The sequence below is a fragment of the Tarenaya hassleriana genome, unplaced genomic scaffold (genome assembly GCF_000463585.1).
Source record: "Tarenaya hassleriana unplaced genomic scaffold, ASM46358v1 Cleome2, whole genome shotgun sequence".
NCBI classification, from domain to species: Eukaryota; Viridiplantae; Streptophyta; class Magnoliopsida; order Brassicales; family Cleomaceae; genus Tarenaya; species Tarenaya hassleriana.
This window is the reverse complement of record NW_010965372.1, coordinates 3,658,441-3,680,769: the sequence shown is the minus strand read 5'-3', so window position 1 is coordinate 3,680,769 and position 22,329 is coordinate 3,658,441. Positions and strand designations below refer to the sequence as shown.

The 22,329-nt window shown below is 39.1% G+C and overlaps 6 protein-coding genes and 1 non-coding gene across 11 annotated transcripts; 5 read left to right on the top strand and 2 right to left on the bottom strand.

Annotated features, from left to right (window-relative positions):
• On the top strand, positions 1-1,559 carry LOC104812068 (bidirectional sugar transporter SWEET1). The gene is made up of 6 exons (XM_010539030.2): positions 1-172; positions 256-292; positions 458-553; positions 696-975; positions 1,085-1,204; positions 1,284-1,559. Exons 1-6 carry the CDS (start codon positions 139-141, stop codon positions 1,446-1,448), a joined length of 732 nt encoding a protein of 243 aa, XP_010537332.1. The 5' UTR covers positions 1-138; the 3' UTR covers positions 1,449-1,559.
• A 2,040-nt stretch (positions 1,560-3,599) lies between these two features.
• On the top strand, positions 3,600-7,451 carry LOC104812066 (transcriptional corepressor SEUSS-like). 4 transcript variants are annotated; one of them, XM_010539028.1, is made up of 10 exons: positions 3,600-4,016; positions 4,335-5,293; positions 5,387-5,506; positions 5,577-5,625; positions 5,696-5,910; positions 5,997-6,065; positions 6,179-6,267; positions 6,357-6,450; positions 6,539-6,608; positions 6,692-7,451. In XM_010539028.1, the coding sequence occupies exons 2-10, from the start codon at positions 4,532-4,534 to the stop codon at positions 7,132-7,134; spliced, it is 1,911 nt and encodes a 636-aa protein (XP_010537330.1). In that variant the 5' UTR covers positions 3,600-4,016; positions 4,335-4,531; the 3' UTR covers positions 7,135-7,451. The 4 variants fall into 4 exon arrangements, with proteins under 4 accessions (XP_010537330.1, XP_010537328.1, XP_010537329.1 ...); XM_010539026.2 differs by having other exon boundaries at positions 3,603-4,016; positions 4,462-5,293; XM_010539027.2 differs by having other exon boundaries at positions 3,603-4,016; positions 4,297-5,293.
• Positions 7,362-8,354, bottom strand: LOC104812067 (thioredoxin M-type, chloroplastic-like). Its single transcript, XM_010539029.2, has 2 exons — positions 7,975-8,354; positions 7,362-7,803 (listed from the first exon to the last, which is right to left on the bottom strand). The coding sequence occupies exons 1-2, from the start codon at positions 8,351-8,353 to the stop codon at positions 7,487-7,489; spliced, it is 696 nt and encodes a 231-aa protein (XP_010537331.2). The 5' UTR covers position 8,354; the 3' UTR covers positions 7,362-7,486.
• A 136-nt stretch (positions 8,355-8,490) lies between these two features.
• LOC104812065 (scarecrow-like protein 1) lies at positions 8,491-11,325 on the bottom strand. 2 transcript variants are annotated; one of them, XM_010539022.1, is made up of 2 exons: positions 11,115-11,325; positions 8,491-10,489 (listed from the first exon to the last, which is right to left on the bottom strand). In XM_010539022.1, exon 2 carries the CDS (start codon positions 10,416-10,418, stop codon positions 8,643-8,645), a length of 1,776 nt encoding a protein of 591 aa, XP_010537324.1. In that variant the 5' UTR covers positions 10,419-10,489; positions 11,115-11,325; the 3' UTR covers positions 8,491-8,642. The 2 variants fall into 2 exon arrangements, with proteins under 2 accessions (XP_010537324.1, XP_010537326.1); XM_010539024.1 differs by having other exon boundaries at positions 11,169-11,325.
• A 2,727-nt stretch (positions 11,326-14,052) lies between these two features.
• Positions 14,053-18,624, top strand: LOC104812064 (putative DEAD-box ATP-dependent RNA helicase 29). The gene is made up of 12 exons (XM_010539021.2): positions 14,053-14,170; positions 14,425-14,811; positions 15,103-16,264; positions 16,389-16,446; positions 16,609-16,719; positions 17,018-17,075; positions 17,169-17,239; positions 17,401-17,453; positions 17,583-17,664; positions 17,766-17,822; positions 17,925-18,063; positions 18,160-18,624. The coding sequence occupies exons 2-12, from the start codon at positions 14,433-14,435 to the stop codon at positions 18,483-18,485; spliced, it is 2,496 nt and encodes an 831-aa protein (XP_010537323.1). The 5' UTR covers positions 14,053-14,170; positions 14,425-14,432; the 3' UTR covers positions 18,486-18,624.
• A 142-nt stretch (positions 18,625-18,766) lies between these two features.
• Positions 18,767-18,838, top strand: TRNAQ-UUG. The gene has a single exon. It is a non-coding gene; the product is annotated as a tRNA-Gln (tRNA).
• Positions 18,839-19,220: 382 nt separating this feature from the next.
• LOC104812063 (chaperone protein dnaJ 10) lies at positions 19,221-22,219 on the top strand. The gene is made up of 10 exons (XM_010539020.2): positions 19,221-19,489; positions 19,590-19,649; positions 19,745-19,827; positions 19,915-20,068; positions 20,160-20,289; positions 20,435-20,593; positions 20,693-20,859; positions 21,488-21,568; positions 21,667-21,804; positions 21,923-22,219. Exons 1-10 carry the CDS (start codon positions 19,406-19,408, stop codon positions 22,001-22,003), a joined length of 1,137 nt encoding a protein of 378 aa, XP_010537322.1. The 5' UTR covers positions 19,221-19,405; the 3' UTR covers positions 22,004-22,219.
• Positions 22,220-22,329: the final 110 nt, after the last annotated feature.

Here is a 22,329-nt window from a genome sequence, read left to right as displayed (position 1 = left end):
ACACTTACTTCCCTTGATTTTTGGGATTCTGGGCTTCCATTTTCTCTCGTTTTCTCGGCTAATTTTCTCTCTCTTTCTCGGCTAACAAACAAGCAGAGTAGAACCCGTTTAACTGCCTTTGAATAGGCGAAGAGAAGGATGAATATCGCCCATACCGTCTTCGGCGTTCTTGGTAAGTACCATCAAGTTTGTCTCTTTCCTCCTCTTTCCCGGAAAATTTCTGAGATTTTCTACGTTTTCCCTGTGACTTTCCAGGAAATGCAACTGCTCTGTTCCTCTTCTTGGCACCGACGTATGTAGTCTTCAGTATTTTTTTTTGTTAACTGTTTTCAGTATTTTTTGTGTAGCTGAATCGAAAATTCTTCTGGAAATTTCCGAAATTTTCTTGATGGGTCTATGGAAATTACGGTAAAGTTCAAAGCTTTTTATTTTTTTTTTTGTTGCTAAAAAAAATTAGGATCACATTCAAGAGGATCATCAAGAACAAGTCGACAGAACAATTCTCTGGGATCCCATATCCAATGACTCTCCTCAACTGTCTCCTCTCCGCTTGGTAATCACAAAGCTTGAATCTTTTTCAACTTAATCATATGCCCATGATGCAAAATCTTCAAATTTTGCTTCCCTCGATCCATTTACTGCACAGTTCATCTACTCAAAGTTGTTTTTTTGTTACCCTCTGTTTCTATGGGAAGGTACGGGCTTCCCTTTGTGTCGAAGAACAACACACTTGTGTCAACGATTAATGGAACAGGAGCAGCAATTGAGATTGTCTATGTGTTGATATTCCTCGTATATGCTCCCAAGAAGGAGAAAGCTAAGATCTTTGGCATCTTCTCCTGCGTTATGGCCGTCTTCTCTGTCGTGGTTTTCGTCTCTCTCTTTGCCCTCCATGGGAATCCCCGGAAGCTTTTCTGTGGTCTGGCTGCCACCATTTTCTCCATCATCATGTACGCATCCCCCCTCTCAATCATGGTGAGTGAATCCACTGAATCCGTTTATGTGTGATTTTGTTCGGAGTTGTGCAAATCAAATCAACGGTGTATCCACTCAGATTTTGTTGGAATCTCTGTGATATGTTCAGAGAATGGTGATAAAGACAAAGAGTGTAGAGTTCATGCCCTTCTTCCTCTCGCTCTTCGTCTTCCTCTGCGGAACTTCCTGGTTCATCTATGGCCTCATCGGCCGTGACCCTTTTGTCGCGGTGAGATCTCGTACTTGTGATGCAAGCAAACTTAACAGAAATTCTCTCATCTGGAATGCGAACACCGTTGTCTTGGCAGATTCCAAACGGATTCGGGTGCGGTCTGGGGACAATGCAGCTGATACTGTACTTCATATACTGTGGAAACAAAGGCGAGAAGGTGGAAGAGAAGAAGTGCGTGGAGATGAAAGGTGAGGAGAAGAAGCAGAGTGCAGAAAACGGAAAACAAGAACAACATGTCTGAGATTTTGCTCTCTGTTTTCTCCCTAGGATGTTTTTTTTTTTTGGGTGTTCTTGCAGTGAAAAACTTGTCCTTAAATGTAAAACGTTTCCTCTCAATAATGAATAAAATGAAAATAAAAAAAAATAAAAAAGAAGAAGAAGAAGAAGAAGAAACAAAAATGTAATTCAAAATAAATATAAAAATTTAATGGATGTAATATTTTTAAAACCTAGAATTTAGAGCCGTGCGGAAACAAACATTTTAAAAATAAAAAATTCGGAACTAAAATATATGTGAAACTCTAACAGTTGATCCTAAAAACAAGTATAAACTTTAATTATGAAAACGTAACATTTTTAAACAGTAGGTGTTGAATGTAAAATATTATATGTAATTTAAAAAAATAAAAAAAGATATTTGTAAAATTGTGACAAAATGGGATAATTGGGGGTATCAGAGAAATTGGTCCGTTGAGATGCGTGAAGTGGTCCCCACCGAAGGGACCATTTGGTCTCTTTGTTCTGTTCTGTTTCTCTTCTTAATTTGGTTATAAATCATAATCTGATTTTTGATGATATGGATAAGATTTTAGATTGACTGCTTTTTCCCCCCAAATTTTTAATTTTAAAAAATATATCAATTCTGTTTTTACTCGGATTTCTGTTTGATTGTATTTCTATTTTATTTGTTAATATTATTCAAAATAAAATATCTTTTGGATAATGGATCTTTTTAGTTACCTCAAATTTGTTTTCTGATTTATTGATATAAATATTACAGATATGAAAAAAAATAAATTAACTAGTCAGATTAAAAAAAGTGCAATAGATGGGAATTGAGCATATGAACTATGTAATTGTTTTTTTTTTCTAATGACAAGACGATTTAGATCCAGAAATTCCATCGAAATTCTAAACGTTTATTTGTTTTCTTAAAACAAAATTTATTACATGCTATTTTCAACGTTATTTGTAACATTATCAATTTCATATTTTCTTTGGGCTTTAAAACAGGCCTATTGATGGGTTTACACTTGCAGCCCAAATACCAACGGGCCACAAAGCCCATCTTGTTATATATATATATAAACTAGATGGAGATTTATAAAACCAAACATCAACAAATAATAATACATAATTGTAATGAACTAAAAATATATATACTAATCCAACCCAATTTGATATATTTTTATAAATCTAATTGAATAAATCTAAATTTAATATCAAAATAATCTAAATAGAATACGAATATTTTTTTAATAAACATAACAAAAAAATTTAAAACAAATAGACAAAAAAATTTTAAATAAAACAATCCCATGACAATTGTGTCATCCAAACATTACAAAAAGGATAAATACTGTAGTCACATAAGTACCAAAGATTCCAACGGCAAATCAATAATTTATTTATTTTTATAAAATAAATTAAAAATATAATAAACAAAAAAAAAACATATTCTGTGGCGTTAAAATTTCAACGGACGTCACAGCACGTGACCCCTAAACACGTCACGACATGTCAACATGTCGTGTCAGTTCATCATTTCAGTATGCGATCCGACGCTGCTGCCCCATATACATATATATATATATATATATATTCATGTATGTATGTATATGTCGTGAATGATATCATGAGATGTGCCATCCATTGGCATGCTTAACGACTTTTTCTTTTCATAGTTAATTTAATAACGTGGAAGAAATAATGATGCTTGAATACAAATAAAATTTTTATTTGGGGGGAAATCCATATTTCACTAAATGATGAATTACTTTTGCAAACAATATATAGAAAAAATTTAAAAATATCAGAACAAATATTAAATTTTGAAGCGTCTAGAAATAAATCTAAAATTATTTGTAGTTTCTTAAATTTTTTAGTACTAAAAATGTATTATGTGACTTGTATTAAATTATACGTTAGTTAAATAATGAAATTTAATCCAAAATTAGAATCTGAAATAAATTTAAAATTTAAAAATGGAAAATTTAAAACAATTTACATATTTGAAAGCGGTGATTAGTGTCGATTTAAGTGAATGAAAGTCTTGCATTGAGTGGCCATAGATATACACAAACGTATAGCATGCATGTGTAGGATTATGTTATATATGGCCATGACAACATGACATGACATAGATGGAGGAGATAGAAAGGAATATAATATCATTTTGACTTCGTTCCACGGTAGAGAGAGAGAGAAAGAAGGAATGATAAGGCGATTCAATCAGATCGTATCCGCCTTTGACGTCCGCAAGAACATACGCCTTCTCTCTCTAGGAAGCCATTCCTTCTCTCTCTAAAAGATACGGCGAAGAACAGAAGGCGCTGATACAAAAGACAAGGATCGAAAAAGCGAAGACAAAAGCTATTACAGGAAATCGAATTATTCAACAGCGAAGAAGAACAACAAGAAGGCGAAGCAGAATAAGAAGCGGAAGTGAAACGAGAACAAGAAACAGAACAGAAGTTCAGCTCGAGAGATCGTATACCTATCTCGTGTCTCTGTCTTTTTCTCCTCTGTTGGAACTTTTGATCGAAAGATTCGGTCTTTTTTAGTGGGTCGGCGTCTAATTTCATCCCTGGTAAGCCTGTTGAACTCTATAGCCTCCTCGTTAATTTGTCAAGATTATGTATGTATGTATGGTTTGTATTTGAATGCTGTCTTTTCTGATCGATTTGCTTACTTGGGTCCCTTTGTTTCTTTAGCATTGATTTCGGAATCTTGAATGGTTTAAGTCTCTTTCTGGGTACTAATTTGATGGTTTCTCGTACGGGAGGGATTTTGATTTCCAATGCCGGGGATAAAAAGTGGGCATTTGGAGTGATTCTGTGTTGTTGACATTGGAATTGGATCTGAAGCAGAGTTGATGCTGAAGCTTTTGGGTTATAATGGTTCATAGGGAGTCACTGCTGTTCTAGAATGTTCAAAAGGATCAAAACTACATTTTCTCCGACATAATCCCTGTTGATGTTTTGATGTGGAGACCATGCTACTGACAATGGTTGGTCTGAATTTGCTGCTCACAGAATCCTTTCCATGGTGTTATAGAAGGCCTTCGTAGTTTATGAATTCATAGACGAGGCAGTGATTCTGGAAATGGTGCTGTCTGGTACACCAAATCCTGTTGGTGGCTCCCATTCTGTTCCATCTCATTCTCAGTTTAATAACGTGAATGTGCTCGGGACTGTTCCTAATATGTCCTCTCTGATTAATCAGTCTTTTGGAGGAGAGCCTAACTCTGTGTTTCCGAGCCCTGGAAATGGTCATCACCCAGGTTCTAATATCATCAGGGCCGAGCCTGATTCCCTTTCTGGTATCGGGTTTGATGCTTCAACGTCTTTTATGGCGATGGATATGGGGAATCCAAGCTCGTCTGGTCAGGTTCCGGGTCAGCAGTTTACTATCATTCCATATAACCAGATGTTAGGAGATCAGCAATGGGTCCAACAACGTAATTCACAAAGCCTCCAGCAGGGGCTACAGCAGCAGGTTCCATCTATACGGGGAGGGTTCGCAATGGAGCCACCGGTCATGAATGATCAACGAGGGCAACGACAACAGCCACAGTTGCAGCCACTTAGGAATCTTGGTCCAGTAAAACCTCATTATTCAGACAATTCAGTGTTTCTCCATCAACAACTGCAACAACAACACCAACAACTACTACAACAACAACAGCAGCAGCAACAGCAGCTACTTCGCATGTCACAACAGAAAAGATTCTTGCAAATGCAACAGAAGCAACACTTGAAATCAATGCCTCAGCAGCAGAATATGCCTCCGAGACCGCTCTATAAACCCGGGACATGTGCTCGGCGTCTTACTCAGTACATGTGTCAGCAGCAACACAGACCTGAAGTAACTATCTCTACTTGTTTTCTAGGTTGTCTTTTTTTTCCTTTCGTCCTATTATTCTTTGCCCATATGATCAGGTGGACTTATAAAATGCAGGACAATAACATTGAATTTTGGAGACGATTTGTTACTGAATTCTTCGAGCCCAAAGCAAGGAAGAAATGGTGTGTTTCAATATATGGAAGTGGTAAACAACCGACCGGAGTTTGTCCCCAGGTGAGATCAAGACATATGTTTTTACATGATTACAAAGCTTAGATTATACATTTTCTGTTCATCTTTTTAGGGTGTTTGGCATTGTGAGATATGCAACCAGAAGCCAGGCCGTGGATTTGGTAAAACTTTTGAATTCCCGAACCCTTTTGTGGTTTCTCGATTCTAATCAATCTTGCTACTGCAATTCAGAAGCAACTGCTGAGGTATTACCGAGGTTATTCAAGATAAAATACGAAAGTGGCACTCTGGAAGAACTTTTATACATCGATCTACCCAGAGAATATCGGAATTCATCTGGTCAGATTGTTCTCGACTACTCTAAAGCGATTCAGGAGAGTGTTTTCGAGAATCTTCGGGTTGTCCGAGATGGCCAGCTTCGGATAGTTTTCTCTCCTGATCTCAAGGTTTTTTCTGCCTATAAACCAATTTCATCTCTTCTCTTTTCATCCTTCTCATCATCATCTCAATCATTATCTGGACCTGTTTCAAGATTTGCTCTTGGGAATTTTGTGCCCGGCATCATGAAGAGCTTATACCTCGACGAGTATTGATACCTCAGGTAGGTAATTTTAAGCATTCCTCCTCCATTTAAGGATGTTTTTTTCTCGTACTGTTCTTCTTGCTCTGTGTTCTTGCGGAGACATGATAGGTCTCATAGGATGTGTTTTGCAGGTCGGTCAACTTGGCGTTACGGCTCAAAAGTATCAGAATGCTGCACAAAATGCATCATCTGTTCAGAATATCCAAAACTATCATAATGCGTATGCAACTTCAGTCTGCCCGTCATGTTGAAAAAAGTTATTGATTGTAATGTTGGTTCTTGATTTATAAGTCCCTCTTTGCTTTCCAGTTTTGTGGCTTCGGCCAGGCAATTGGCAAAAGCCTTGGAAGTACCGCAAGTAAACGATTTGGGATACTCGAAAAGATATGTCCGTTGCCTTCAGGTAGTAAAAGTCAAGTCTCGTGCCTTTTGGTTTTGTTCATACTCGTCTTCATAAGGGATGGTTCTTGAATTTTTTTTTTTTTCTGTAGATATCGGAGGTGGTTAACAGCATGAAGGACTTGATCGATTATAGCTGGGAAACGGGCACCGGACCTATTGGTATGATTCATCCCTTAATCCATTTCCATCAAGAATTGCTCGTTAACTTGGTCTCGTACCATTTCATCTATACATTGTTTCAGAGAGTTTGATGAATTTTCCCCGAGGAAAGAATCCTTCCGTTAATGGTATGGCACGTAATAGTTCCTTCAACTCTTCTTCTTCTGGTGCTGTTCCCGCTCTTCTCCATCAGAACTCCATGAACGGACGGCAGTCCTCCTCTTCGACTAACCCGAGCAGTCCCTACGCATCAAACCCGCTTCAGATGCCATCTTCGAGCTCCTCCAGCAATATCAGGCAGGTCGGTTTGGCTCCTCCCGTGGAATCTGATTCAAGCAAGCCTCAGAGTTCGGTTGAGAAAATCTTGCAGAACATAATGGTAAACAACGGGATGTTACATGGACATGACGGCTCCGTTCTTGGCAGTGGCAGTGTGTTCTCGGGTAATAATAGCTCAATGGACGTCGGGTTCGGGTTTCAGCGTGACGGGTTCGGGTATGAACCGAACCAGAGGAGCCATAGTTAAGAGCAACCACCATACGGTTTTGAACGGCATGGCTCGACAAGAGCGGGACATGGGGAACCAGCTTCTGGGCACGACAAACGGTTCGAACCATCTTCAGTTTGGTTGGAAACCATCTCCTTAAGACAGGTGAAAATAACATCGTACAGGTGCGGCCATATGTTTTTTTTAAACATGATGTATACTAGTTTTTGTGGTAGAAAAAAAAGGAGGGAAGAGAAAACACGTAATAGTTCATATGCGGAATCTTGGATAATGATAGTAGTGTTCATATTCACATATTGAATAAACAATGCAAAGAAGCGACATGGTTATTTCCATCCTTCAGATCTGCATGGACTCAAGATTATCTTTTCTAATCTATGTACTTCTCGATCGTGTCGGAAAGTGTTTTCCTTTGGACAGCTCCGATGATACCTTCCTTCTTTTCACCGTTCTTGAAGAACAGAATCGTGGGGATGCTTCTGATACTGTACTTGGTCGCGATGTTCGGGCTCTCGTCCGTGTTGACTTTGAAACACGAGATCTTGCCGGAATATTCCTTCGCCAGTTCGTCGATGACAGGCTGAACCATCTTGCAGGGTCCACACCATGGGGCCCAGAACTCCACAAGGACAGGGTTCTCGTTTCCAATCACTTGCGTCTCCCATGTCGATTCTGTCACTGGCTTCACTGCACATTTCTCAAGAATCCATCATGTTAGAGTCTCACATGTTCAGACAAAGATTCAAGATTCACCTTCCTGCCACTGATTTCACTGCACATTTCTCAAGAATCCATCATGTTCAGACAGAGAGATTCAAGATTCATGTTCTGAAGAAAACAGCTGTTTCGTTTCTTTACCTTCGTCTAGGGCTTCACCGGCCTTGCAGATGATTCTTGAATTCTGGGTTTTGGAATTTAGGAGAGAGAATGAAGTGGATGAGAGAGAAGGTGTAGAGAATGGTCTGCAAGCAGTAGAGATTTGGAGCTTCTCTGTGAAAGAAGACGGGTTACGGTGGCATTTGGGTCCTCCAGCTCTTGTCGTGAAGACACTGCTCATTTGGAAGCAATTCTCCATAGCCATTCTTGATTCTGATTCTCTTGCAGAGACCACCTCCTCCTGTCCTGTCTTAGTTTGAGGAAAGACCAGACTGGTCCTTTGTTCTGAGATACGTTTGGGGATTTTATCTTTCGTTTCTTGACTCATTAGTTTACCTTTCGTGAATGGATGGATATTCATTTCAGAACCTGAGGTGCTGAGAAGAGTTCAGGTTTCAGTATGGATAAGCTTCTATGGACCCAGAGACAGTGATGTTTCAGAAAAACATACTTCTGCATATACAAACAGACATGCTTCTTGTAAACAGAAACACAACAAGAATCGTTCGAGAAAAGTTAGATTAGGTCACGGTTTAAGCAAGTTACATGAACCCTATATTACACTAAAACATTCAGGCAGGTCGACAAAATGCAAGTGTTTATGATCACAGCAACTATGTCTTTCTTCTGAGAAGAAGACTGTATATATATCACCTCCAAGCAGAAGCAACGATCAAGCTTTTCTCCTCCCAGCTGAAATGGAGCTCGCCCATCTCTTCCTTGAGCTTATACCTGTCACAGTATTGCTGCTTTATGAGGCTCTGTATGGTGCTTGTTACTCTCAGGCTCATCGGTTTGGAGGCGAAACCCGCCATCATCATCCTCGCTCTCCATTTCCCCGCAACTTCGTATCTCTCTATCCGTTCTTCCCCCTCGCAAGCAACGACGTTAACGATGTCTCGGGCAAGACACTGCCTCTCTACGTTCATCCTGTCCTGGCTGTCCCTCGGGAGGGTTATGTCAAGAGACTCAAACACAGCTGAGTAGTAGTCGTAAGCCTCGAGGAACCTCGGGAAGAATGGGGCGGTGTTGGTGTTCACGTCTTGTTCAACGACTGTCACTAGCTTCGGGTTCAAGCTCTTGACCATGTGAAGAAGCTGGTCCCGTTCGTTAACCGTGGATACGCTCTCATCTGGCATGTGATGGAGCTGGAAAGCGAAGTTTACGATCAGGGTTTCCCCGGGTTTGTGACCGAGCATTGATGGAGTCACGATGGATGTCTTGGAGGGCACGGCTGTAAACCTGAAAGGTACTCCGAGATCCTCTGCTAACTGCTCGAGCCTCAACCCGATGATTCTTAATCCTCCGACCGTGCGTTGGACCGATTCGGGATCATCGATTCCAGTTAACCTCAAGCGGGGAGTTTTACCGGGCAACCCAGCAATCGTCCGAATCAGTGTGATGTATTGGTTTCCTTGATTTATGTCGAAGTCTATTATGTGAACTTCCTCCTCGTCTTCGAGGGCCTCGATTATCGCACCATTAGCTGCCAAAAACCCGAACTTGAAACAAGGGCATACCTCGAAGAGGACCTGCATGGCTGCAAGCCTCTCATCAGAAGGAGGCTCTTTGCATTTCAGGGCTTTGTAGAGAAATTTACCAGAAGCAGCCATTCTTGCAGCTAAGCCTTCCACCATATAAGCTGCAATTCTCTCCGAGGGATCTCCTTGGATCGAGACCACCTGTCTGAGCTCGTTTATCATGGATAAAGCCTCCTCCGATTTCCCTTCAGACAGGACCCGAGCACATCGGAGAAGAATCTGCCTCGGAGTAGTAGTTTCTGATGATGTCTGTGACAGCACTTCTTTGTTGCTGATGCTGACACTGCTTAGATTAGAGTTGGAATCTGCAGATGAGGATTCTTTCGGCGAGTTCTGATTCTGCTCGTGCTCCTTTTCGTTCGGGTAAGACCATTCGTTATCAATATCCATCAACTGATCGATTCCCATGATCCCGTCATTGTCATCCTCGAACAAAACTCTCTCAAGCTCTTGAATCTTCGATCTCATCTTATCCTCGTCAAATTCCACCACATCCATGCCTGTTGAACTCTGCAGGAACTCTGCTTGATGGCCTCCGAACATTCTCGGAGATGGAAAGGATGAATCAAAGGGCATCTGAATTTCCATGGAGCATCCGAGAACCGGTCTTGTCTGATAAGGGTATGTCTCGGGAGACCCATACGAGCTCATCGAGGCACCAGACCCGAGAGGCTGAATCAGCTCTTCTGTCGGGGAATCAAGAAAGTACTTCTCGTAACTTTGGCTCGAGTAGGAATCTGCCAAGAACATGTTGTTCGGCGGCCTGTCTGAAGCAAAGACCTGAGAGGAGGACAAACCGACATTGTTACTGTTCTCCTTCAGAGAGTAAAGCTTCGGGTTCCTGTACGATGCAGCCGACGGCTCTGCTGACCTTACTAATGACATTATCTTATCCAACAGTTTTGATCAGTCCGTTCTCAGACCAGAACTTGTTTCACCATACGAATCGAACCGAGCTGTAATGAGAAATTTCCAGACAAGTAAGAAGCAAAACTTTCCGAAAGAATTTCACGGGCAAAATCCAAGAGGTGAATACGAGCATGCGAAACACGAAACAGCTTCGGAGAAATGTAAGAACAGATCATAGAATGTTAAAATTTGGCTGTGCAGAACAATATACTGATTTCAGACAGATTTATCTGCATAAGTTCATATCACTTAAACCCGTTTGGAGCAACGACAAATTCAATCCGAGTACTCGAAATTCCATTATCCAAAAGCTTTATATATATATATATATATGTGTGTGTCTGTATATTCACTGCAAATCACTGATTCTAACATCGGATTAAGACCAGACAGGAAAAAAAAACACCATAACCAAAATTCTCAGACGAGTTTAAAGCCACTATCTTCCATTTCCTCCAAGAAAATATCGGATTTGGAACGAATACGCATGTATAGCAAGGAATTTTCAAGCGAATAAGCATCTGACCTAGAAAAAACCTTGCAGAAAAGCGAATTCGAACTAATACAGATCAAAAGGCAACAAATCTAGGGAAATCTAAAGCAAATCATGAAAAAATTTCAGAAATCTAAAGCAAGTGAAATCACCCAAAGAACAGAAAAAAAGTCAAATACCAGGGGAGATTAGAAGCCCAAATGGATTTGATAAGATCGAAATCCGATTACAACCTCTGAATCGTCGGAAAATGCCAAAGGGAGAGAGCGTAAAGGTTTGACCTTTCTCCAACTGTTGACGCAAAACAGGACACAACACCCCGGTTTCTTAAATCCGCGTTCTCTCTCTCTCTCGGGCAATGAGGTCTTTGATTAAAAAGACAACCTTTTTTTTAAGAGTGTGGTGTTAGGTTGAAAAGCAACAGAAACCATATATATATATATAGGAAAAATAAAATAAAAAACACTTAAAATGCCTGAATTTTTAATTTATTTTTAATCTTTTTATGTCACAAGAGGCTTAATATTATTCCTCAGATTTAGGAAATCAAATTGAGTTTGGATTACCAATAATTTTCAGTTGATAAAAGGAAAATAATATAATATTTGGAACTAAAACACAATAGCTGTTTTTTTTATGAATTATATTAAATTCAGTTTGGTTTACCAATAATTGTTAGTTTTTTTTGTATGAATTAAATTTTTTTTTGGTATGAACAATCATTGTTAGTTGATAAAAGGAAAATAATATAATATTTGGAACTAAAACATAATAACTTTTTTATGAATTATATTGTAAGTTGTATTAGTATTTTCTCCGTTTTAAAACCCACAGTATTATTTTTTAAGATCTGGCTGTTTTCTAGATCTATTTGTATATAGAATATCTAAATAAATATTAATATTATGCTATATTGGTGAAGAAAATCCTTGTCAAACATTCTACACTTTTTGACATCCAATAACTAATTTAAATAAAAAAGAATGAATCTTCAGCTTACAAAAACTATCTATAATCTACTAATATATAGTTACAAATTTTAATAATAACTTAATATTAGATATAACATATTAATACACTATAAACCTATTATTTATGGTCCATTTATATAACATTTTTTTATGAACACACAAAGGACACTTAAATAATTTATTTTTTTGTAGATCTTAAACGTTTTGTGGAAATAGGATAAATCATCGCAAAGAATCCCTGTCTAACATTAATAATGCTATTTTTGTAATTAGAAATAGCTTCATAAATAAATAAATAAATAAATAATATATGTTCGGGAGTGAGACCTTCTCACTCGGTCAAAAGGTTCGCATGCCTAAATAATATGATGAAGAGCTTGAATTAATAAATAAAAACTATAATGACCGTTGGATAAAGTCGATCGTACGGTAGTTTGCCCTTCCAATTTTTAGTTGAATAACGTGTTGACGAATTCCATTCTTAGGATAATGGACCATAAAAAAAATACTTACACATATACATACACTACACACAATTATATGTGAATAGAAAATATTAATAAATATCTTCAATCATAAAGAAATTTTCCAACATAAAAACAATAATAGCTGAAACTTTAGATTTATAGTTTAATTATCTCTAAATAATTTTAGTATAATTAGTTTTCTTTGTTGAAGAGATCACCGACATTCAGATATTTTGTAGATAAATTTCAAATTTTTAAATTGCTTTTTCATTGTGTATGGAATGCTTACAGTTTTGTAGGGACATATTATATATTATTTTTGGGATATAATAAACCAAATCGAATAACATTAAATTAAATTTAATATAATTTTTTAAAACCGAATTAGTAGAAATTTAATAAATATCGAAATCAACGTCATAATCTTTGAGGTGAACTACCAAAATCGAAACGGCATTGTTTTGGGTTCTAGAACTATGAATTTATGTGAAGTTAATATAATTATTTTGAGAGGAAGTATCCATTAATAAAAGGAAAAAATAATCTAGAAAATCACGATTTTTTATAATATCTATATAAAATTATTTTATCCTATTTCCAAAAATTCACAAATTCGTAAGTTAAAAATTCATAAAATAAATAAATACTTGGAAATATGACAAGATTTGTAATGTTTTTTCTTTTATATAAAAATTATAAAATTCATTGAACTTTTTTAAATGTTAGTGATTTGTTTAAGTTATTGTTCTTAATAAATTATGTGGAATATTTAATTGGATAGTAGTTGATATGGTAAGAAGACTTTTGCATTTGTTCTATAGGATAAGTTTCCACTACCTTTTGAAAGTGGAATTTCTCCAATGTAAATTGACGGTTTTAACCCTTGAGAATGCACAATGTGTAAAGAATCCAATCATATAAAAATATAGAAATTTTGAAAATTTTCATGTTTATAGTCAACTAACCACCAAATTCATTGAATCACAAGTCTTCATCACTCGGAATTGTTAACCTTATCCACAAGTAATAATAATATAAGACATGGTAATTGTGTTGGCATGTAAAATTATTATGAAAAAACATAATTATAAATTTTATTATAGGGATTGTGTTTGTATGTAAAACTACTATGAAAACATTATCATAAAATTTATCATAAAATATGGAAAGGCTGGAATGAGTTTAAATAGAAAAATTCTCATATGGGAAAAAAATATTTCTAATATAGATAGTAGATAGAGTCATATGAAAGCCAAAATAAGTGTAAACTGTTCATATTTTCTAACAAATTTTAATTGTTAAATTTAAAAAAAATAATTGTAGATATAAGCTCATTTATTTTAGTTCATATATAAAATCATTTAATTTCTAGAAACTCGGTAACATGGAAAACCTACAAGTTATTGGGAATAATAGCGTTTAGACTTTTGAGTGAGTTCAAGGAGAAAATAACGATTAGAACTTAAAAAAATCGTAATTAATTATGATATTTCATATTTGTATATAAATTAACTTTTTGCATTCCACATGGGCCCAGATTAAGTCCATTAAGCCCAATATAGTTTTGATTACCATTTCTTCAAGCCCATTAAGCCCATTACACAGTTTTGGATGCCATATGTTAAACCCTAATTTTCGCGGCTTCTTCTTCCTCCCTCTGCCCTTACGCCTGGACCTGCTCTGCGTTTGATCAGTAGCTCGGACATGAGAGCAAGCTTCTCGTGAACATCCTTGAAGTGTCTAAGACCAACTGGAGTTCCACTGTCTTCTGTAGTAAAACCTTAGTTTCACTGTGAGGTATATCTCCAGCCAAATCGTTGTCTAAAGAAACAGGTCGAACTATTACATGCTCTTCGGTCCTGATAGATACATCGCCTTTGATTTCATTTCCGTATCTGTCTAAGGAATCACGGGTTGGAGTATTGTGCTGTTTATCATCTCGGAATTGCCCTTTAGGAGTACATTTAGATACATCGCAGATTGATTCTTCCTACAGCGGCACGAGCAGTCTTACCAGTGACCAGGGTTTCTGTTCTTCCTTCTGTTTCTAGGATTCGCCATGGGAGGAGCAGGAAAGAAGCTCCTAGTGAGCTCGGTCACGGAGCTTCATCGAAAAGAGAAACAGAAGAAGAAGGCGAAATCGGGAGGGTTCGAGTCTCTAAACCTCAGCCCTAATGTCTACAGAGGCATCAAGCAGAAGGGTTACAGAGTTCCCACGCCGATTCAGCGGAAGACGATGCCGATTATTCTCTCCGGCGCTGATGTCGTCGCCATGGCTCGGACCGGTTCCGGGAAAACCGCGGCATTTCTTGTCCCCATGCTGGAGAAGCTCAAAGAGCACATGACGCAGGGAGGCGTTCGGGGTCTTATCCTGTCCCCTACTCGTGACTTGGCTGAGCAGACATTGAAGTTCACCAAAGAACTCGGCAAATTTACAGGTTGGGCTTCGTTTTTTTTGCATGAAGTTATTTGCTTGCAAGGTCAAGACATTGTTTTATCATAGGAAAGGTTACTCTCTCTCTATGACATTTGATTTTGATTGAATTGGAATCTGAAAGTTTGAAATCCTTTACAACTAATTGTAGAACAGTAGACAAGAACCTGTTTGGTTTAGTGTAGAAATGAATGAATGAGGGGGAAATCGAGTCCGATTTTGGTCCCTAGGTAATGGGTGGGCTTCTTTTTTTACCGAGAGTTAAACACATTTTACATACTATTATTTGTTTCAGATCTTCGTGTTACCTTGCTGGTTGGTGGTGATAGCATGGAAGAACAGTTTGAAGAGTTAGCAAAGAATCCGGATATCATAATTGCGACGCCTGGTAGGCTTATGCATCATTTGTCCGAGGTAGATGACATGTCACTTCGGACCGTGGAGTATGTGGTTTTTGACGAGGCAGATAGTCTCTTCGGTATGGGTTTTGCCGAACAGCTGCATCAGATTCTCTCCCAGTTGAGTGAGAACCGTCAGACTTTGCTTTTTAGTGCCACCTTGCCAAGTGCGCTAGCAGAATTTGCCAAGGCCGGGTTGCGAGATCCTCAGCTTGTCCGGCTAGATGTGGAATCCAAGATAAGCCCGGATTTGAAGCTCACGTTTTTTACATTGCGCCAGGAAGAAAAGTATGGAGCGTTGATATATCTGGTAAGAGAGCATATAAGTTCGGAGCAACAGACCTTGATATTTGTTTCGACGAAGCATCATGTGGAGTTCCTTAACTCACTGTTTAGGACAGAAAATATCGAGCCATCTGTATGTTACGGTGACATGGATCAAGATGCTCGGAAGATTCACATATCGAGGTTCAGAGCGAGGAAGACTATGTTGTTGATTGTGACAGATATCGCTGCTAGGGGAATTGACATACCTTTGCTCGACAATGTTATAAACTGGGATTTCCCTCCAAAACCGAAAATTTTTGTCCATCGGGTGGGAAGAGCTGCAAGAGCTGGTCGTACAGGTTCTGCATATTCCTTTGTTACACCCGAGGATATCCCGTATGTGTTAGATCTTCATTTATTTCTCTCAAAACCGATCAGGCCTGCACCCGCTGAGGATGAGGTGTTGCAGGATATGGAAGGGGTAATGAACAGAATCGACCAAGCAATGGAAAGCGGGGAAACTGTTTACGGGCGTTTCCCTCAAAAAACCATTGATCTGATTTCGGATCGAATTCGAGAGGTGATTCATTCATCTGCTGAACTGGATTCACTTGAAACAACATGCACAAAAGCTTTTCGCTTGTATTCGAAAACAAAACCCTTGCCTTCAAAAGAGTCTATCCGGAGAGCAAAGGATTTACCCCGAGGAGGCTTGCATCCAATCTTTAGAAGCATCATTGAAGGCGGTGAGTTAGTTGCGATGGCATTTTCTGAGCGCCTGAAAAGTTTCAGGTGAGTAATGAAATTATTTACTCATCCACAATCATGATTATGCCCAGAGTGGTAGCAAGTGTTTTACTTCTGCATAATTTGACATGAAAATCTTAAATTATGCGATCTTTTATCTGTGTGCTAGACCCAAGCAGACCATTCTTGAAGCAGAAGGTGAAGCTGCCAAATCAAAAAATGTACAGGTGAGCCTTTACTTTCCCGGTTTAGTCTTTTCGTTTGGTAAGCATGGCTATTATATGGTTTCAGAATTCTCGTGTAAGGTGTTAGTTTTGATTAATAAATTGTGAATTCTATTCTAGTATATACAGCATTCCTCTAAGCCGAAAGCTTTGGTTGTTCTGCAGGGTCCTTCGAGTCAATGGGTTGATGTGATGAAAAAGAAGAGAGCCATTCATGAGAAGGTCATTAATATGAGACATCAACAGCGTCAACAGCTCTCCATTAATCATCTGGAGGTGAATTCTATCTCCTGCTCTCGTCTTTCTCATATTATACTCGTGTGCCTTTTCTTTTACCCTTTGCCTTAGCTCAGATTACTTTAGATTGGTCGTAACAAAGTTGGGGCTTTTTTATATGAGGCAGAGCCTGTTGGTTCTTGTGAATTTCCTGCTTTTAAAAGGTTTCTGCACACGCGTGAGGAAAAATAGAAAACGAGATTCTATACATGCATTGCTATAGACTGGATTTTGATTTGTTTTATTTCTTTTTGTTGTTATTATTGTTCACTTAACATGAATCTTTGTATATGTCTAGGATCCTGAACCTACAACTGCCTATGTTGAGGGCAAGTTAAAGGAAAAGGAAAGCAAAGGTATGCTTGCCTATTGTTCATTCAAGTTCAATTTGATTTTTCTGCATTTCCTTGGTTATTCAGCTTTTTATTATTGCTTTGCATGGGTTTCAGGCGGTACAAAAAGGAAGGCGAAATGCTTCAAGGACGAAGAGTTTTATATTAGCTCCATACCAATAAACCATGTAAGTTCCCACTTTCATGTTATGAATCATTGTACAACGTTTGCAAGAATAATCTGTTCTGTACGGCATTTGATCTTTCTCGATTCCGCTCCTTGAGTGCCATCAATCAAATATCGAGATTGGCTAGCTTGTTGGTCTTCACTCTTTGCAATTGCACGCAGCATTCAGAGGCTGGTCTATCTGTGAGAGGTAACGAAGGCTTTGGAGCAAATAGGTAAATCTTTTGTTTTTGTCGACCCTTTTAGAATATTTTCGCGGAAATATTAATGGAATTGAGAAAACAAAGTCTAGAGTCTCGTATCTAAACAAATCCACGACGTGATTTTTTTTCTTCGCATTATAGGCTGGAGTCTGCTGTTTTGGACCTAGTTGCAGATGACGGCGAAGGCATGAAGAAGCAACAATCAGTCTATCACTGGGACAAGGTAAGGAGTTTGAAGAACATCATGTCATAAACTCACTCAATCAGTTCCCTATAAACAATCTTCCTTGTAAAAAAAAACTCAAAATGGTTTTTGGCTGGCAGAGGAGCAAAAAGTACATCAAACTCAACAACGGGGATCGAGTTACAGCCAGCGGAAAGGTAACGATGTCTTGTCTCTTATTAGCAAATAACGCAAAAAAATGATCGATTGACTTGGTGAGCGAGTGATGATTCATCATGAGAAATGTATGTAATGTATAGGTTAAGACAGAGAGTGGGGCTAAAGTGAAAGCCACAAAGACAGGGATATACAAGAAATGGAAGGAGAGGTCTCACAAGAAAGTGTTTAGCCGAGACGGGGATGCGGAGGGTGATGCTACCACAAGCTCGACAGGGACAGGTACGTTATTCCGTATTTTTTTTTTCTACGGAGAGCAGAAAAGGCTCGTCAAAACTCAAGCCTGACGTGGCATTGAACTCTTGGGGGTCGGGTCAGGAGGAAGAGGAGGGAGGTTCAGAGGCGGGAGAGGGAGAAGGCAAGGATCGGTACCGAATGGGAATGTGCGGTCAGAGATCAAAGATATGGAGCAGGTCCGGAAGGAGAGGCTGCAGAAGGCGAAGAGAGCTGACTACCTTAAGAACAAGAAAGTTTCCAACCGTGGCAAAGGCGGAGGCGTTGGCCGTGGTGGTAAGAGAGGAGGTGGCGGCCGTGATGGTAAGAGAGGAGGCGGTGACCGTGATGGTAAGAGAGGAGGAGGAGGAGGAGGCCGGTATGGTAAGAGAGGAGGAGGAGGAGGCGGCAAACGTGGAAGAGCTAAGTAAAAAGCCTTTGTCGGTGAATTGGCAAAAGGTTTTGGTCAGTTCATTCGTTTTATTTGTTCTCCAAAGTCGAATCCTTTCTGAATGTGTCATTTTGCCCGATTTGGGTTTTAAAATTTCGGTGATGGGTTTTAAATGATAATTACAAAAAAAAAAAAAGGAGATTAATGAAGCGTTTCATTTGACCTATGATTGGTATCTTAAGGTACACATATAATTTATTTACTTACGGGGATTGGAACTTGATTGGATGTTTTTGTCATCCGGTTGTCCACCAACATGAAGGTTCTATGGTGTAGTGGTTAGCACTCTGGACTTTGAATCCAGCGACCTGGGTTCGACTCCCGGTAGGACCTTTATGCCTTTTTTAATCTTCTTTTTAATTATTTAATGTTTTTCTTTTTTTCTGTTTAAAAAATATTTCATCAAAGGCCCTCAAACGGCCCCATTTCATTTGATGCCTCCATTATTAAATTGCTTTGGAAAAAAAAAAAAAAGAAATGGTAAAGCCAAAAAGCAGGAGAAAGGGGCAAGAATGATACGAAGCACTAAAAACGACAGTTAAAAAGAGAAAGCACTGTGCAATCTCATCTCCCGCTTAAAATATGATATATATAAGAAGAAAGCATACCATAAACATTTGTTTATTTAATGTGCAGAACTGGAAAGTGTTCCAACCCGATCATCATCTTGTGACTTGTGAATCCCCCCCCCTCTCTCTCTCTCTCTCTCTCTCTCTCTCTCTCTCTCTCTCTCTCTCTCTCTCTCTACACTGACTTCACACAAGACACTCACTTTGTCAAGAACCCTTTTCCATCACTTTTCCTTTTACTCGATTTCTTGCTCTCCTTCACTTTCGATCTGATCCCAAACGACTCTCCAGAGAGAGAAAGAGAGAGTGATCGAGGGGGAAAAAAAGGATCATGAAGGATACAGCTTACTACGATGTTCTTGGCGTCACTCCCTCTGCTTCCGAGGAAGAGATTCGCAAAGCTTATTACCTCAAGGTTTTCATCGCACTGTATATACATGGTTATCTCTCCCACTGTTCTTGCAAATTCCCTGTTCCATCCATTTCTTGATCCTGTTTTTTTGGTGTTATTACAGGCAAGACAAGTTCATCCGGACAAGAACCCAGGCGACCCTCAAGCTGCGGAAAAGTTTCAGGCAAGATTTTAATTATCGTTTTATAGTTTATTTGATTTTGTTACACTTTCTTGTTCTTGTTTTATCGATCTTTCGTAAAAAAAAAATCTGGGCAGGTTCTTGGTGAAGCCTACCAGATTCTAAGTGATCCTGTTCATCGTGAAGCATATGATCGGAATGGGAAATTCTCTGTTACCAAGTAACTCACCTATTTTTTTGTTCTTGCATCTGTCCCTTATCTGTGTGTCTTCTTCATCCGCTGTCTGAATTTTTTTTGTGGGGTCAGGGAAACGATGCTTGATCCGATGGCTGTCTTCGCCATTCTCTTCGGGAGCGAGCTTTTCGAGGATTACGTCGGTCACTTGGCTGTTGCATCAATGGCTTCCACTGAATTGGCATCTGAAAGTGACAGCCCTTTTACGATCCATGAGAAACTGAGGGCGAGTGGCAGTTGTTACTCACCATTTGATCCTCATGCGAACTCGTTAGATACTTCTTTCACAAGTAATCTCAGATCATTTTTTTTGCCAGGGTGTTCAGAGAGAAAGAGAAGAAACCCTAGCGAGGTTTCTCAGAGGCTTCCTGAATCGATACGTTCATGGCGACAAGGAAGGATTCACTCGCCATGCAGAATCTGAGGCCAAGAGGCTCTCTGGTGCAGGCACGTGTCCTCTCGCCGTTCTTCTTCTTCTTCTCCCATATATACATATATTTTTTTCAGCATATTTGTTATCTTCACGTGAAATTATATGAAAAGATGAAAATTCATTCATTTTCGATGAATCTATACATATATATGTATACAGCGTTTGGAGGCGATATACTGCATACGATCGGATACGTATACACGAGACAAGCAGCTCAAGAACTTGGGAAGAGAGCTCTCTACTTGGGAGTCCCATTCTTGGCAGAATGGGTCCGGAACAAAGGGCATTCTTGGAAATCACAGATCAGCGCAGCCAAAGGTGTGTATATACACATATACATACATACACACATACATATATATATATATATATATATATATATATATATGAAAGAAGAGTACATTGTTGCCTGTTCAGGAGCCTTTCAGTTACTTCAGCTGCAAGAAGAAAGTGGCCGGAAGTCGAGGAGGGAGGGAAGCGACATAGAGACGCACATTCAGTCGAACAAGGACACGCTCATGAGTTCGATGTGGAAACTCAACGTCGTAGACATCGAAGTCACTCTCTCACATGTCTGTCAGATGGTGGGTCCCACTCCTCCTTCTCCGTTACTACTATTCTGTCTTACGGGTGGCACGGCGCGAGGGTATCCCGATTCGGGTATCCTTTTCGCGGGTATTCTGTCTCTGCAGGTACTCAAAATTCGGGTATTCCGTGGTGTCGGTGAATCAGAGTTGCGGGTTCAAGATCGGATTTTGTCGACCGATTACCCGTACGGGGGATGATCATTTCGGATTCGGTTATTTCAGTTTAAAAAAATTATAATCTGTTCATTTTTTTATATTGAATTCAATTCGATTTCGGTTTTTATTGATATTTTTCAAAGAAATCTTCGTTTTTTCGATTATTTTTGTTATCTTGTTCTATACGTTTTTTTGAGAAATCATAACCATTCTGTTTTCACGATTTCGATTTGCTCTCGCCTCACCGGTCATCCGAGCCCTCACGGCGCTCCGACGGATACCCTAAGCTCGGGTATCCGATTCTCACCACACCGAGACCGACTGCTCTAACCGAGAAACCACAAGGGACGAGATTGAAACAAGATACACCGGAAATTTCGGATACCCGATCCGCGTCCAACCTTACCCTAATTTTGTCACTCCAAAGCACTCGAAATTCTTACGGCTTGTGGTTATTGAAACTCGTCAGGTTCTGCGCGAACACAACGTGAGGAAGGAAGAGCTGAAATCTCGAGCCATCGCTCTGAAGATCCTCGGCAAGATATTTCAGGTCTTGAACCAGCTCACCCTCTCTCTCTCTCTCTTGATCTGTGAAGCCATTTTCTCGGAGAAGAAGGAGAAAACTGATTCGGGCGATGACTTGTGCAGCAAGAAAAGGAATCAAAGGGCGGAGAATCGTCGAGAAGATCGGATGACGACGATGGAAGCAGTTCCGACAGCAGCAGCGATGACGACGACGACTACTCATCGCAACAACTCTCTTACAGAACTCCCCTGCTTACTCAGGTAACATGCTCGGATGTCGGATTTTGATTGGAGAAGACGATATATGCATATATGTATGTATATATATATATATAACTGAGTGTGTATATGTTCATGTGAGAAAAAAAAAAAATTGCAGGGAATTGGTAGGCTATTCAGGTGTCTCTGCAACCCAGCATTCGACGTTGATGATGATGAGATCGTCTACAAAGGGAAATGATCATCTCCACAATCCATATCACATGCATGCAGATGCTTACATATATACATATATATGTATATATATTATTTTACTTCTTTATTTTTCTTTTGGGTTGCTTCGAGAAATTTATAATCTTTTTAACTTTTGGTCTGTTGGGTTTTGAGAACGAGAAGTATTATTCGTTATATGATTTGTGATAAATGGACCAAACCCAAATTATTATTTATTTTTTTATTAAAGCAGAAGGAAGAATCAACTGTGTGCAATGATTGCAAAATTGCTGGATTAGAATTGTTAATTATACAATTAAGAATTTTTATTTTATTTTATAGGCTATGATCTAT

Coding starts and splice junctions, on each gene's coding strand:
- LOC104812068 (XM_010539030.2), top strand. CDS start 139: ATGAATATCGCCCATACCGTCTTCGGCGTTCTTG. Junction 173..255: donor TACCGTCTTCGGCGTTCTTG/GTAAGTACCATC, acceptor GTGACTTTCCAG/GAAATGCAACTGCTCTGTTC. Junction 293..457: donor TTCCTCTTCTTGGCACCGAC/GTATGTAGTCTT, acceptor AAAAAAAATTAG/GATCACATTCAAGAGGATCA.
- LOC104812066 (XM_010539028.1), top strand. CDS start 4,532: ATGGTGCTGTCTGGTACACCAAATCCTGTTGGTGGCTCCCATTCTGTT. Junction 5,294..5,386: donor AGCAGCAACACAGACCTGAA/GTAACTATCTCT, acceptor TATAAAATGCAG/GACAATAACATTGAATTTTG. Junction 5,911..5,996: donor TTTTCTCTCCTGATCTCAAG/GTTTTTTCTGCC, acceptor ACCTGTTTCAAG/ATTTGCTCTTGGGAATTTTG.
- LOC104812067 (XM_010539029.2), bottom strand. CDS start 8,353: ATGAATATCCATCCATTCACGAAAGGTAAACTAATGAGTCAAGAAACG. Junction 7,804..7,974: donor CGGTGAAGCCCTAGACGAAG/GTAAAGAAACGA, acceptor AGAAATGTGCAG/TGAAGCCAGTGACAGAATCG.
- LOC104812065 (XM_010539022.1), bottom strand. CDS start 10,418: ATGTCATTAGTAAGGTCAGCAGAGCCGTCGGCTGCATCGTACAGGAAC.
- LOC104812064 (XM_010539021.2), top strand. CDS start 14,433: ATGGGAGGAGCAGGAAAGAAGCTCCTAGTGAGCTCGGTCACGGAGCTT. Junction 16,447..16,608: donor CCAAATCAAAAAATGTACAG/GTGAGCCTTTAC, acceptor GTTGTTCTGCAG/GGTCCTTCGAGTCAATGGGT. Junction 17,665..17,765: donor CAGTCTATCACTGGGACAAG/GTAAGGAGTTTG, acceptor TTTGGCTGGCAG/AGGAGCAAAAAGTACATCAA.
- LOC104812063 (XM_010539020.2), top strand. CDS start 19,406: ATGAAGGATACAGCTTACTACGATGTTCTTGGCGTCACTCCCTCTGCT. Junction 19,650..19,744: donor AAGCTGCGGAAAAGTTTCAG/GCAAGATTTTAA, acceptor AAATCTGGGCAG/GTTCTTGGTGAAGCCTACCA. Junction 19,828..19,914: donor GGGAAATTCTCTGTTACCAA/GTAACTCACCTA, acceptor TTGTGGGGTCAG/GGAAACGATGCTTGATCCGA.